We start from the raw sequence: 13,886 nt of genomic DNA, 5'->3' as shown, positions 1-13,886 counted from the left end.
ATATTAAAGTGTAATTTATTCCTGTGATCAAAGCTGAATGTTCAGCATCATTACTCCAGTCTTCAGTGTCACATGATCCTTCAGAAATCACTCTAATATGATGATTTGATGATCAAGAAACATTTATGATTATTATCAATGTTGAAAACAGTTGTTTACATTTTTATTTCAGAATTCTTTAATGAATTGAAAGTTCAAAAGAACAGCATTTATCTGAAATATAAAGCTTTTGTAACATTAAACACTACCTTTCAAAAATTTGGGGTCAATAAGACTTTTTATTTAATTTTTTGTGGGAAAGAAATTAAATAAATCAATAGGAAGAATTAAATTGATCAAAAGTGGCAGTAAATACATTTATAATGTTACAAAAGATTATATTTCAGATAAATGCTGTTTGAACTTTCTATTTGAATGGGAATGATTTCTGAAGGATCATGTGACACTGAAGACTGGAGTAATGATGCTGAACATTCAGCTTTGATCACAGGAATACATTTTAATATATATTCACATAGAAAACAGTTATTTTAAATTGTCATAATATTTAACAATATTACTGTTTGTTTTTTTTTGTTGTTGTTGTATTTTTAATTTTTAATGCAGCCTTGGTGAGCAGAAGAGACTTCTTACCGATCTCAAACTTTTGACTGGTAGTGAGTGTCTCCAAGAGGATAAAATGCCATTGATAGTTTCACATTCTTGCAGTCTAACCTCCTCTTTACTCTTGTGTCCAAATGTTGAGGCCAGCTGTGAGCCATATGTGGACTCAAGCCTTCATATACCACGAAGCGGAGTTAAATCCCAACCTCTTAATCTTTCCCGTTCTCACCCGTCTCTCTCTCTCTCTCTCTCTCCTGAACTGTGAGAGCTGCTCCCTTTGGCAGATGTTCAGTGACACTGGCGTTTGGGATCCATCTGGCCTGCGCTGTAGTGTTGATAATAATCTGTTTAGCTGAGTGCATGAAACACGTGTGTGTGTGTGTGTGTGTGTGTGTGTGTGTGTGTGTGGAGCTTGTTTTCTTCTTGCACTTGAGAGTCCAGTTGCACTGCAAAAAAAATGCTTTACTTACTCAGTATTTTTGTCTTGTTTCCAGTCCAAATATCTAAAAATTCTTAAATCAAGAAGCATTTACTAGATGAGTAAAATGCCATTCGATATTATGTCTTGTTTTCTGCCAATGGGGCAAGAAAAATAATCTAGTTTCTGTTTCTGAAATAAGATTATTTTTCTGACCCAATTGGCAGATCATTTTGATTGTTTTAAGCAAAAACTTTGATTTTTTATTTATTTATTTTTTCAGAAAACAAGACATAATATTTTATAGCATTTTACTACTTTAGTAAATCCATCATGATTTAAGAATTTTTTGATTTTTGGACTGTAAACAAGACAAAAATACTGAGTAAGAAAAGCATTTTTTGCAGTGTGGCTCGGACATCTGACTCTGATTGCATATATATATATATATATACACGACACCCCATCATGCCCGCCTCCGCAAGCAACCAAAAACGTCAGCATTTCTGCAGTTGTGGCCAGATATCCCACAAATTAAAGCAACAGCTCGGGCTCCTGTCGAGATATGGTGAGCTTAGGGTTTTCTGAGATGGAGGTGTATGGATTACAGTAGGGGATTGCCTCTCTCTCTCTCTCTCTCTCTCTCTCTCTCTCTCTTTATTCATCCCTCCCTCCCCCCGGATCAGTTCAAGCAGGGGTTCAGCAAGATCACCATCTGGACACATCGCTGGCATATGGGCATCTACCAGGGAACTAACAGGAGACGGTGCGGATGAGAGAGTAGAAGAAAAACAGAAACAGACAAACAGGAATATCGCCGTTTCAAATCCTCAGTTAATATTTTGATTGTCTAAAGCACTGGATTTCTCACCGTTCTGTGTGACACTGTAAAATCACATTCAAGGACTTTTCACGCACTACTGTACTTTTCTTTTTTTACACTCATTTATCAAACAATATCTTTCTTTATTGTCGTTTAAAATCTAAAAAAATGTAAATAGAGAAATAAAAATAAACTAATAAAACAAAATGGTACAAATAAAGTGCGGCAGATGCAATGACTGGTGACTTTAACCATTGAGGATACGGATGATAAAGATATCTACTTCCATATATCGCAAAAAAGTTTTCACGCTCGCATGAGGAGGTTTTTCAGGCAATTCAAAAAAGGAATATTTCGCAAAACTGCAATGGAAACAGTTTTTTAACACTCATTCTTTAAAGATGTGCGTGTGTTTGGACAGAAGACGAGTTCTTTATTAAACTCATAAAAGACAAAAGAATTACAGGAATACTGGATTCTAAACAAAGAAATGCCACAATTTATCAAGATCTTGAAGCAGAAATGAGAGAGAAACACCCAGAAACACCTCATATGAGCCGCTCACGAGTATTTCAATCATTAAATCATTTCAATCATTAACCATTATTCAATCATTCATTGCTTTTCTTGCCAGTAATGATTGAATAACACGCCTACGCTTCCTTCCATTAATAACAATAGCTAGTGCGGCGGCTGCGATTCACGTAAACCTACTAACATCCGTCGCCATGATGTTTGGAATGATTTATCGCGAGAGGAAACAATTACGTTTTAGTCGCATAACATCGGTTAATGGAAACGCCGTCATTTCGCAATCGTTTTTTATCGAAATTTAGAAAGTATCGCAAAATATTTGGCCAAATCGGTAATGGAAACGCGGCTCCAGTTGCTATGCATGTGTTAGAGCATCTTAGTCTGTCTCTACTCTCTCTCTCCTCCTCACGGCCTCGTTCTGTGTGGCCTAACCTTTACACACCCTCCGCTCGTTACGCTGAGTGTGTGTGCGTTTCAAACCCAGACATGAAGAAGGATACCCAGGGCAAGGTTGTGTTGACATTCACCGTAGCTGTCTGCATTTCTTTGCCTTTTGCTTGACTTTGCAGGTATTTATGACTGGAGGTATTTGTTATGAAAATGGTACACAGAAAGACGTGTGTGTGTACCTGTCCGGGGTCCGTCTCTTGCCGTGCTCGTTGAGCTCCAGCATGATCTCGGAGGAGTCGAGCGGAGAGCTGGCGTTGGCGTCCAGCAGAAGTTGTTCATGTTGGGCCAGATACTGTGCCGGGGTTTGCTTCGCCATCCGAGCGCAGTGAAGAAGCTCTCTCTGCAGGAGCGGCAAGTTCGCCTGCCGGACACAAAGAGAACGCAGATGTGGGTGAGAGAAAGGAAAGCATTTTCTAGTTTGCACCAACACACATCTTCATTTCCAGCCTGAACAGTGCTAGTCTAGCCAGAACCAGGCTAGCGAAGCGGTTTCACCACACGGCAAAAAATGCTTTTCTTACTCAGTATTTTTGTCTTGTTTCCAGTCCAAATATCTAAAAATTCTGTGCGCGCGTTCACACACATCCCGTAAAGATCCCGTAGAGACCCGTGATGTGTAGTGTACGCGTTGAAAACATGTTGTGGTACAATAGCGCAAGTGTTTGCTTTGAACAACATGGCGGCTGATCAGGCATTAGATGTTGATGTTCAAACTTTGTTGTTTATGTACATGTTTCGTGGTCAAATCACAACTTTTTTCGATTATGACTTCTTTTCAACGTCTTAATTCGATAAGCCGTCACTACAACACACCCCTTACGGCATTTGTTCACACAGGGCGCGTTCCGGGACTGATCCCGGCAATGTTACTAGGTCCCCATCCCGGCATCGATCCCAGCATCATTCCCGTTCACACAGAAGGCACTCTCGCAATTTTACGGCAATTTCCCGGGATCAACGCGCTGTGTGAAAGGGGCTTTAGTTTTGATCAGGAGATTCAGTACTCTTTCAGAAGATGCATAATAGCGCCCCCTACCGTATAACAGTGGAAACACGGAAAACCGGAAAATTCCATCAGTGGCGGGGAAGCGCTGTCTCATAAATGACTGAAAATTCAGTCAATGGCGGGGAAAGAGTTAATAAAGTAAGACTTGTTGGTTAAGCAAGTTAAGATCTCTAGTGGGGATAATCATTGGGTTATACTGGTTTGATACTGGTTGATTTAATAGTAAGATGGTTAATCTAATTAACTACTGTATAATTGTAAAGCTATTTAACCAAAGAAGTCTTGCAGGATACCCTTATGAAAAGAAAATATATTTCCCTATATATGAATGATCAATATATTAAATGGTTTAAATATACCATACCAATGGTTTGAAAATATACTGAATAATATATTGTTACAATATATTGAATAATACATAAGGAATTGCCGCTTTTCATATATTAAAAAAAATGTGACAATATATATTACTAATATATCATAATGTTGATATGGGGTATATATGATAATGTTGTAATTTAATATTCAGTAACACACTTCATAATATAGAGATGTACTGTATATGTGATCAGATATGGTACTGCAGGTGTAATATATTGCAGACAGCATAAACACAGATATTTAGAGAAATATACAGTGTAATATATTTCTTATATATTTAAATTATATTTAATAGTAAGATGGTTGATCTATAATTTTAGTTTTTCCGGTAAAGCTAGTTAACCGCAGAAGTCTTGCAGGATAGGCTAGTTAAGAAGATGGGGTTGTCTAAAGCTGAAGACGAGTATTGACCAGCTATGTTGGTCTTTCGACATGGTTTGTGGTGAAAGAACGAGCGAGTGTGAGATGAAACAGACTCTTTCTGCGGCCCACCGTGTGTGTGTGTGTGTGTGTGTGTGTGTGCGCCTGCCGTAGGAGAGCTCTCCCTCGCTCTTGTTGTGTTTTTCTCTTTGGCTGTCAGTGTAACACTACACAGCTGGCTGATGATACAGATGTGTAACATCAACACTCCGACAGCAGTGTGTGAGAAATGTGCCGGGTGCCATGTACACAAGGCTCTGCTTTGAATAAAACACTCACACTATGAGAGATGTCTTGTGTAGTCTATATCTCACTAACATGCGCAAATGCATAGTGGAAGACTGGGGGGTGCAACTCCAGACCAAACATTTTCTTGTTCCATTCTGTGGTCAATGGACATATTAACTATATACACCCAGTTATGGGCGATGCATATGCGGTGAGATTTTGTTATTTCTTGCAAAAGCAAGTGTTTCTGTGAGTGTGGCGACTGGTTTTAGATGTATAATACATTATCAAGGTATTTATAATGTACATTATAATACGTTATATCTTTTTATAAATAATTGTAACCATAGTTAAAATGCATTATAATGTTTGCAGATTCTGAAATTGGTTGCTTGTCCTGTGTTTAACGCGTTATACTTTCTAAAGGTGTGTATTATAACTGTGCTTGCAATTATTCATGAGACCATACAATGCATAATAAGGTGCATTACAAGGCATAATTACTGCATTAAAAATACTTTTATAATGCATTATACATAAGGGCTTTAAGTAAAGTGTTACCGAACATTCTTTCAGCACATAACCCAAACTACCGGTCAAATTTATAATAATTTGAGAGCAAAAATGATTCGGACACTTTAAGCTGATCATGTTTTGCTGAAGTGTTTTTTCTTTAATTGCTAATGCTCTTTTTACACACAGACTGAACAAAATGAAGCATTGCTTGGTGATTGGTTGAGCTAAACTGGTATTATCTAATAGTGTAGTTAAATTTAACAGCTGACAGATATTCAACATAATTCATGTGTGAGACAGTCTAACAGAAGGATGGACAAAACCAGTCAAATATCAACTGATTCTTGTCATATTTTATTACCATTTTCTAAACTAGAGCGAATAAACTGTGATAATGTGAGAAATAAGTCTGAATAAACTTTGGTTTGACTGTATATGTATATTTATTTTGTTTATATAAAAGTGTTATTGTATTTGATCAGTGTATATAGTCTGTGGAGTAGTTTTTTCATTGCACTTGGTAACTTGTACACATGACAATAATAAATGACTTGACTTGAATAGGTTGCATGTTTGTCAGACACAGAGGTTTGCACAACTAGAATTATTTGAATTGCTAATTTTATTTTTGCAAAAAAGTATGCAATCAACATTTTTAGTGATTTAATTTAATATTCCGATTATGTACTTTTGTGCATCAATGCAAGGTCATTTGAGGAGGCATCAGAGTGAATGTGTGTGTTGAGCCCTGGATCTGTGTGATGTCTGAGGACAGAAAGGGATCAGCGTAAAGACAACAGCGGCAGAGCAACGGAAAGCTGCAACCCGATGCAACATCTGCCAGAAAATCTTCTTTGGCCCACACCACTCCTCTCCACTCTGGGTAAACACAAGTGTGCCAATTTTAATGAATCACAAATGATGGCCATATGGAGCACTAGATCAGCACAGACCAGGGAGGGGGATTTGGATTTGGAAGGGGTTTCGGATGCTTTATCAAATGAACTTCACTCATCTACACACACAGAAATCCGTGTATCCGGGGGTTCGGGAAACACTGAGTCTGTTCATGTGTGTGTTTCGATGCTGGCCGCCATCCATCTACCTTCATTTTGTTTGTCACTTCGCCTGTCTCCACCCCGTCCCATATGGTGCACCATAAGGAAGAGCTCCTCGTACAGATACAGAAAGACTTTAAGAACTCGGGAGGAATAGTCTCAGATTCAGACGGCACACCCACAGACTCTGATTCATATTGCACAAAAAAAAAATTAAAAAGCTCTCAAAATGGAACTTGATTGGCTGGTTTAATGCACTTTACAAGAGTCAGGGTGCAAAAATTGGTTTCACTTTATTTTGATGGTCCCTTTAACACATTCTGTTGTCTACAAGTAACATAAGTAGCACCTACATGTCTACTAACTCTCATTAGAGTATTAGTAGAGTATTAGTAGACTAGTAGGATTAGAATAAGTTGTCATGTAGTTGCAAAGTTACTTATAGTCAGTAGAGTGTCTGTTGGAGGAGCATCACAATAAAGAGTTTGCAGATATTCCACTAATACTCTAATGAGAGTTAGTTGACATGTAGTTGCAAAGTTACTTATAGTCATCAGAATGTTCAGAAGGGACCATCAAAATAAAGTGTTACCGAAATATGTTCAAATCGGCCGGGAAACAATGTTCCCTGGATGCAACAATGAGCACCTCCAAAGAAGAACTCTTTGATAAACTTTGGATAGCTGGATAAACAAGATATCCTTGAGCACACTTCTTCAGAGTTATATATTATTAAACCTGCTCCTAAAGTGTACTTTAGGTTGGTCGCTTTATTGTAAGTCAGACGGCCCTTCCCGTACTGCAGTGTGGAACTTCATCAATAGTCCAAATTCTGGCTATTCAAGATTGCTGTAAGTGAAGAACTGTGTCTGTATGAGATGAACGTTTTCGTGGCTGTTCTTACCTTGAGAAATGGAATGACAAAGGGACGCAGGGGAAAGTTTGTGGCTTCCTGAAGTTTGGAGTGGAACTCTTCAATGGTTAGAGTTGAGTTCTGATGAGACAGAAAGGGCAATACATTTAACACTTAGTAGAGAAAAGAAGTGGAGACGGCACACACACAGTTAACCTCATTCTTCCCTCGGGTCGTTTTGACACGGAAGTTTTTTTAGGGGTCTAAGATCCCAGGACTTTTGTTGCACTTGAACCACGAATACACACATAAAAAATGTAATGGATTCGAGGAGTTTTGAGGTTGAAATTTAAAAAAGTAACAAATCCTTCAATCGCGGGTCAATTTGACCCCTTTAGGAATGAATGGAATGCTTCAGTACACATAGAAAAACCTAAAAATGCTCAAAATTCAAACTAAAAATGCTAAAACTTGACCAAAAAATTATTGTATAATGTCTACATGTGTATCTGAATGCATACTGAAGAGAACTGACTTTAGGACCCAGCGGAACAGCTCATTTGCTCCATATAGAGCTATAAGCCCATCTAGTGGCAAGAGTTATGAAATATCATGTTATATATTTTTTTTTTTCCACAAGAGGTCGGCAAAGACTCCCAATGTAAGATATTTAGAGCTGAATTAAAAGGGTTATGCATGAAATTGTGAGTTATTTTGAATTTAAGTTGAAAGGAATGTGAGCAATGTGCTTAAATTACAATTTATATATTATTTATTGATCAAATCTAGTAATTTAAAAGGTATATATTAAAAAATAGAAAAAATCTTAAATAAAATAAGCTTTCTGTACACAAACACACAAAAAAATTAGGTATAATTGTAGGGCTTCGGGTCATTTTGACCCGCGAGGGAAGGATGAGAGTTAAAGGATAAAGACACCAGACACTCACCACTAGCCCGAGCACGAGGCTGCGTACGCGCTCTCCAATCTCGGGCGAGATGTCGTTGCCGAACTGCTGTAGTGTGGTGAGAAAGCGCTTGAGCTTGCAGAGCTGTCGGGCTCCACACGCAGGAGGGAGTTGCTGGGTTGGAAGAGAAGCAGTAGAAGAGGTGGCCGGTCCGTTGCTGAAGCCATTGGGAGTCGAAGGAGCTCCGTTTAGCGTAGTCGGCGAGTGACTGCTCCCGTTCAGCACTGAGGAGAGAGATCCACTGTTCGCATTAGCATCGTTTAAGTCACGCCAGGCTCCTTTGCTCTTTTTTTTATCCATCTCAGTCCCGGGAACCCCCCTCCAGGAATCTCCAGACGGCACATGCATCCCGAGAACAGCCAAAGAACACACTGAGACCACAGATACGCTTCGACAGTAACGAAAAACGTTGCTCTGCACTCTTCGCTTCATTCTCCACACACTGCCATCGTCTCAGCGCACAACATACACACATGCCAGTGTATTGCTTCCCACTGCTCACCCACTCACTCACTAAGACACAACTATAAGAGGAACGTGTTAAAGAGGTCCCAAAAATAGCCCCCTGGACTGGGTTACTTTTATTCCGACAGCAGGTGTGTAGCTAAATCTGGCTAGTGCACATGTCTACCAGCCGAGAGCAGATTTGCAGCTTTCAGAGTCCAGGTCCACACGTTTGCATCTCTTCCCTCCACTCTTTCCCCTTTCTTCTGATTATCGAACGCCTTCCCTTCTGGTTTATTTTTGTGTTACCTGTTCCCTGAAGCCATGCCCACAGATAAACAGACATTACTCGAGTCGTGGACAGGCTTAGGCCATAATCCTCTGGGACATTGGGAAGCATATGATTGTGCAAACACAGCTTGGAGGGTCCAAGTTGGGAGGCATGTTCACACTGCTGGGTCTATGAGTGTGTGCATGGCTTCATGTTGCAGAACACAGGGTCTTTCATTTCGCTTGTGCCCCTTTTTATCTCGCCATTCCAGGCCGGACACATGTGGGTTTACCATGTGACTCCCACACTTGTGTTCTGGTTTTAGAGTGGCAAGCAGGCTACGCTACGACCCATGCAACAGGTGAAACAACAAGGCCCGTCATTGCTATATAGGGTAGCGAGATCTGATGCTGCCCGCGAATGCGAATCCCCCCTATGCAGTAAACAAATCTCTTGCTGTCTATCCTAAGCACTCACACTCCCAGACAATGGCTCAACCTACCATACACAAACACACGCAAACACACTTACTCAAGGGCATTCTGTGCTATAGCAACACACTTGTTGAGCTAATAGAGACTTATATACTGTATATATATAAAGCTGTGAGGTAGTTAATCTGCTTCATTTTTTTGTTTGTTTTTTGGCTAGTAGAAGTTTTGAATGGCCGGTAACTTAAAAAATTTAGCAGCCAAATTGGCCAGTGAGTGAAAAAGTTAATTTCAAACCCTGCTTGTAACATATTTGCATTGCATTATGAATTGCCAGTCTAGACCTGGTTTTCTAGGGTTTGATGAATGCAGCAAGTTCACAACACAAATCTACACATGTTTGTCGTAGGATCCCTTACTTGTTGTGGGTGTGAACGATGCACTGCGATTGGCTGCCTGGCTGACAGCGGGGGGTGGCGGAGGCATTGTGGGCGGAGTCGACCTGGGCTGGGTTTTGACATCAGCAGGTGAATCTGGCATCGTTCCAGCCTTCTGTCCGGTGCTACCTACAAATCACACAAAACAGTTTTATTCTGTTAGAACTCTGCCATTTTATACATTCACAAAAGTAGTCAGACTGATAATGAGAATGTGCAGCTTGAATTAAGAATTATATAAAAACTTGCATTTAGATTTATCAACCAATATATAGGTTATCTATGGAAGCTTGTTTCCGCCACAGAATAAAACATTTTAAAAGATAATTGCGACTTTTTATCTCACAATTGCGAGTTTACATCTTGTTGCAATTCTTTATTTCTCAGAATTGCGTTATATAGAGTCACAATTGTGTTATAAAGTCAGAATTACATGATATAAAGTTGCAATTGTGTTATAAAGTCAGAATTGTGAGATATAAACATGCAATTCTGAGAAAAAAGTCAGAATTGCAAGTTTATTTATCACAATTTCGAGTTTATATCTCACAATTGCGACTTTATATCACGCAATTCTGACTTTATATCACGCAATTACAACTTTATATCAAAATTGCGACTTTATATCACGCAATTCTGACTTTATATCACGCAATTCTGACTTTATATCAAAATTGCGACTTTATATCACACAATTCTTACTTTATAACACACAATTGCAACTTTATATCACACAATTCTGACTTTAAATCACACAATTCTGACTTTATATCACAATTCTGACTTTATATCACACAATTCTGACTTTATAACACAATTCTGACTTTATATCACAATTCTGACTTTATATCACGCAATTCTGACTTTATAACACAATTCTGACTTTATATCACAATTCTGACTTTATATCACAATTCTGACTTTATATCACGCAATTCTGACTTTATATCACGCAATTCTGACTTTATATCACAATTCTGACTTTATATCACGCAATTCTGACTTTATAACACACAATTGCAACTTTATATCATGCAATTCTGACTTTATATCACGCAATTCTGACTTTATATCACGCAATTCTTACTTTATAACACACAATTGCAACTTTATAACACACAACTGCAACTTTATATCACACAATTCTGACTTTATATCACAATTCTGACTTTATATCACGCAATTCTGACTTTATAACACAATTGCGACTTTATATCACACAATTCTGACTTTATAACACATTTGCTACGTTATATCATGTAATTCTGAAAAACCCCATATCTCCCAGTAGAGTGCCATGGCCTGTGTCTGGAGGACGTCTGCTAAGCATCTGGCCACAGCTCTGACCAATACATGGACACATAAAAGCTGCATGGCACTTGTTCAGACTGTCTCATGTTTGACACATATGTTGTGTCTTGTTCACGGTGCTGGATCATCATGCGTGTGGCATTCTGTTTTCAGACTCTAGTGACTCATAATATTTCATAGCAGTAAATCTATCCAGTCTCCGCTGATGGAGATAAAGCGTGGCTTTGGCAGAGCGAGGCTGAGGGTAAATGTCACCGCTGTTGAAAACTTCCAGTCACACCTGTTCTCCTACTCAGCTGCTGCTGACGGGACTCCTCTATAACCCAAACCCCCCAATCCCCCCCATCACCCTGACATCCCCATCAATGTCCTGCTCCTCCGCCTGTTGTCCACTCTTGTCTATCGGATGGACAGCCACTTGACAGCCAGTCACAAGTGCAACTGGATCTGCTGCTGTCCATCACCGAGACTGAACGCTTCACACCGACCCTCATCTCTGCTCCACTGTGGGACCAAACATGGCAAGTCTTCCTCACTTTTGTATTGGCCCGTATTGGTCATGTGACAATCCCTTTATCTACTCAGATACCTAACTGTGGTGTCATATGCTGATCTCCCAGTTCTGTCCTGAAGGAACACACTCATTGTCGACAGTTATGGGATGGAAATGGAGTTTCTATCAGAGTTCATGGTTCAGTGTCCCAACAAATTCCAGCAAACTCCAAATCCCAACAGTGTTTTTGTTGGATCAGTGTGTCAACCCTGTTGGTGTTTGTTTGGGCAGTGTGATAAAGACATGTGAACAAACATTTATCATCATGAGATTTAAGCATGTGATGTGTAGTGCAGATGTTAATGTTAATGTGTGTGTGTGTGTGTGAAAGCACAGATATTCCAAAAGAAGTGCCATCAGATGGTACTGAGATTAGCACACAACATCATTGGTGACAGCTCACATTTGCTACTCGTTACCATCGTCTGTCGCCAAGAGGGACGCTTCTATGCCACAAACTTCAATGCTCATTTAGTCCATAAGTTCTGATAAATGTGTATAAATTTTGCATGTGGAATTTTTTTTGGGAGGGCGGACTTTATAATTATGGTGTGTTGCTGTGTAATGATCCATCCACGTGATTGTTTTGTTACTGTATGATTTTACATCTTTGCTTTGTTTTACTACATTTGATATGCTAATGACAATATTCAGTTGTGCAAATCAAATTAATTTGTGTGTAATTCCTTTCTCATCAATTATAATTGCCAAATTCATTTCCCATGGCATTTACTATGGAAGCTTGTTTCCGACACAGAACGAAAAATAATAAAGGTAATTGCTAGGTAATTTTAGGTAAAAAGGTAATTTTATCTCACAATTCTGACTTTTTTTTCCTCACAATTGCGAGTTTACATCTCGCAATTCTGAGGTAAAAAGTCGTATAAAAGTCACAATTGCGTGTTATAAGTCAAAATCGTGGCATTTAAAGTCGCAGTTGCGTGTTTTAAAGTCAGAATTGTGAAATATAAACTCGCAACTGTGAGAATTTGTTTTTTCTTTTTTTCCTGGACTTTATAACTCGCAATTGCGAGTTTATATCTCACAAATCTGAAAAAAGATGTCAGAATTGCAAGATATAAACTCACAATGGCGTGTTTTGAAGTCAGAATTGCATGATTTAAAGCAGCAATTGCGAGAAAAAATATCAGAATTGCGAGTTTATTTCTCGCAAATGACTTTATAACACGCAATTGCGACTTTATATCTCATAAATCTTAGAAATAAAGTCAAAATTGCGAGATGTAAACTATAAGATAAAAAGTCGCATTTATCTTTTAAAATGTTTTATTCTGTGGCGGAAACAAGCTTCCAGACTTTACTGAGTACTTTAGGATATTTAAAAATACAGTAGAATTTGCATGTCCAATTATAATGATGCATGCCCAGAAAAGTGGCATTTCTTCTTAAACGTAGATTAGCTACAGTAAACGCACAAAGGTAAACATTAAACGTGTGCATGTTCCACCGAGCATGTGTTGAGCAGCAGGCGCCTCTTGTCTCAGTGCTGTCACTCACTGTGGATCAGTTGCCCTCATTTCTCTCCACTGTCACCTTCAGTCCGATAGACCTCCCGAAACCCAGCACAACACCCTGACCGTGTGCGGGGGCCACCAGCCCAGGCCATGTTCGGAGAAAGCCCCCATCGACAAGTCATGTGCAAAAATAACTAAACGTACAGGGTCACAGCCAAACTACTAACAGCCAGATAATTGGTGCTCGACCTTTGAGGGATGACAGCTGCAATAGGGTGACGGGGTACGAGACGTGCTGAGGGTCCTGAGGAGACAACATTTCTCATGTTTCTGTGTTTTAAAGGGGACATATCATGGAAATCGTTATTCCCATCAAGATGTGCTTCATTTTTGGTTTTGACAATGCACATTCCAAAGATTTCCAATGAATTTAAAGGGGACATATCATGAAAATCAGACTCTTTCAGTGTTTAAGTGCTATAATCGGGTGCATCTACCAACTCAGAAAAACGTGAAAAGTGACAACGTAGTAACTTTGTTTCAGTGAGACTTTCTCTGCAAGCATATATATAAAAAAAAGCCGATCTGATTTCGCTCCCATTCTGACATAGGAAGAGGATATTATTATAATATTACCGGCCCTTAATCTGCACGTTTACACACACGGCACCGCAATTTGTTTTTTGCATGCAACAACAGTGACCAG

At 39.2% G+C, this 13,886-nt stretch overlaps 1 protein-coding gene across 8 annotated transcripts in view; it reads right to left on the bottom strand.

Annotated features, from left to right (window-relative positions):
* The window catches only part of cbfa2t3 (CBFA2/RUNX1 partner transcriptional co-repressor 3), a 66,272-nt gene that overhangs the window by 17,466 nt on the left and 34,920 nt on the right, over positions 1 to 13,886 (bottom strand). For all 8 annotated transcript variants that reach the window (XM_084108661.1, XM_084108662.1, XM_084108664.1 and 5 more), the window contains exons 2-5: positions 9,824 to 9,970; positions 8,241 to 8,482; positions 7,342 to 7,431; positions 3,008 to 3,189 (exon numbers count right to left, since the gene is read on the bottom strand). In XM_084108661.1, coding sequence (XP_083964787.1) covers positions 3,008 to 3,189; positions 7,342 to 7,431; positions 8,241 to 8,482; positions 9,824 to 9,970 — 661 coding nt within the window. The remainder of the gene's footprint in view (positions 1 to 3,007; positions 3,190 to 7,341; positions 7,432 to 8,240; positions 8,483 to 9,823; positions 9,971 to 13,886) is intronic.

Source organism: Abramis brama (assembly GCF_963993115.1).
Source record: "Abramis brama genome assembly, chromosome: 3".
NCBI lineage: Eukaryota > Metazoa > Chordata > Actinopteri > Cypriniformes > Leuciscidae > Abramis > Abramis brama.
The sequence above is the reverse complement of the archived record's forward strand: the minus strand, read 5'-3'. Positions and strand labels throughout refer to the sequence as shown.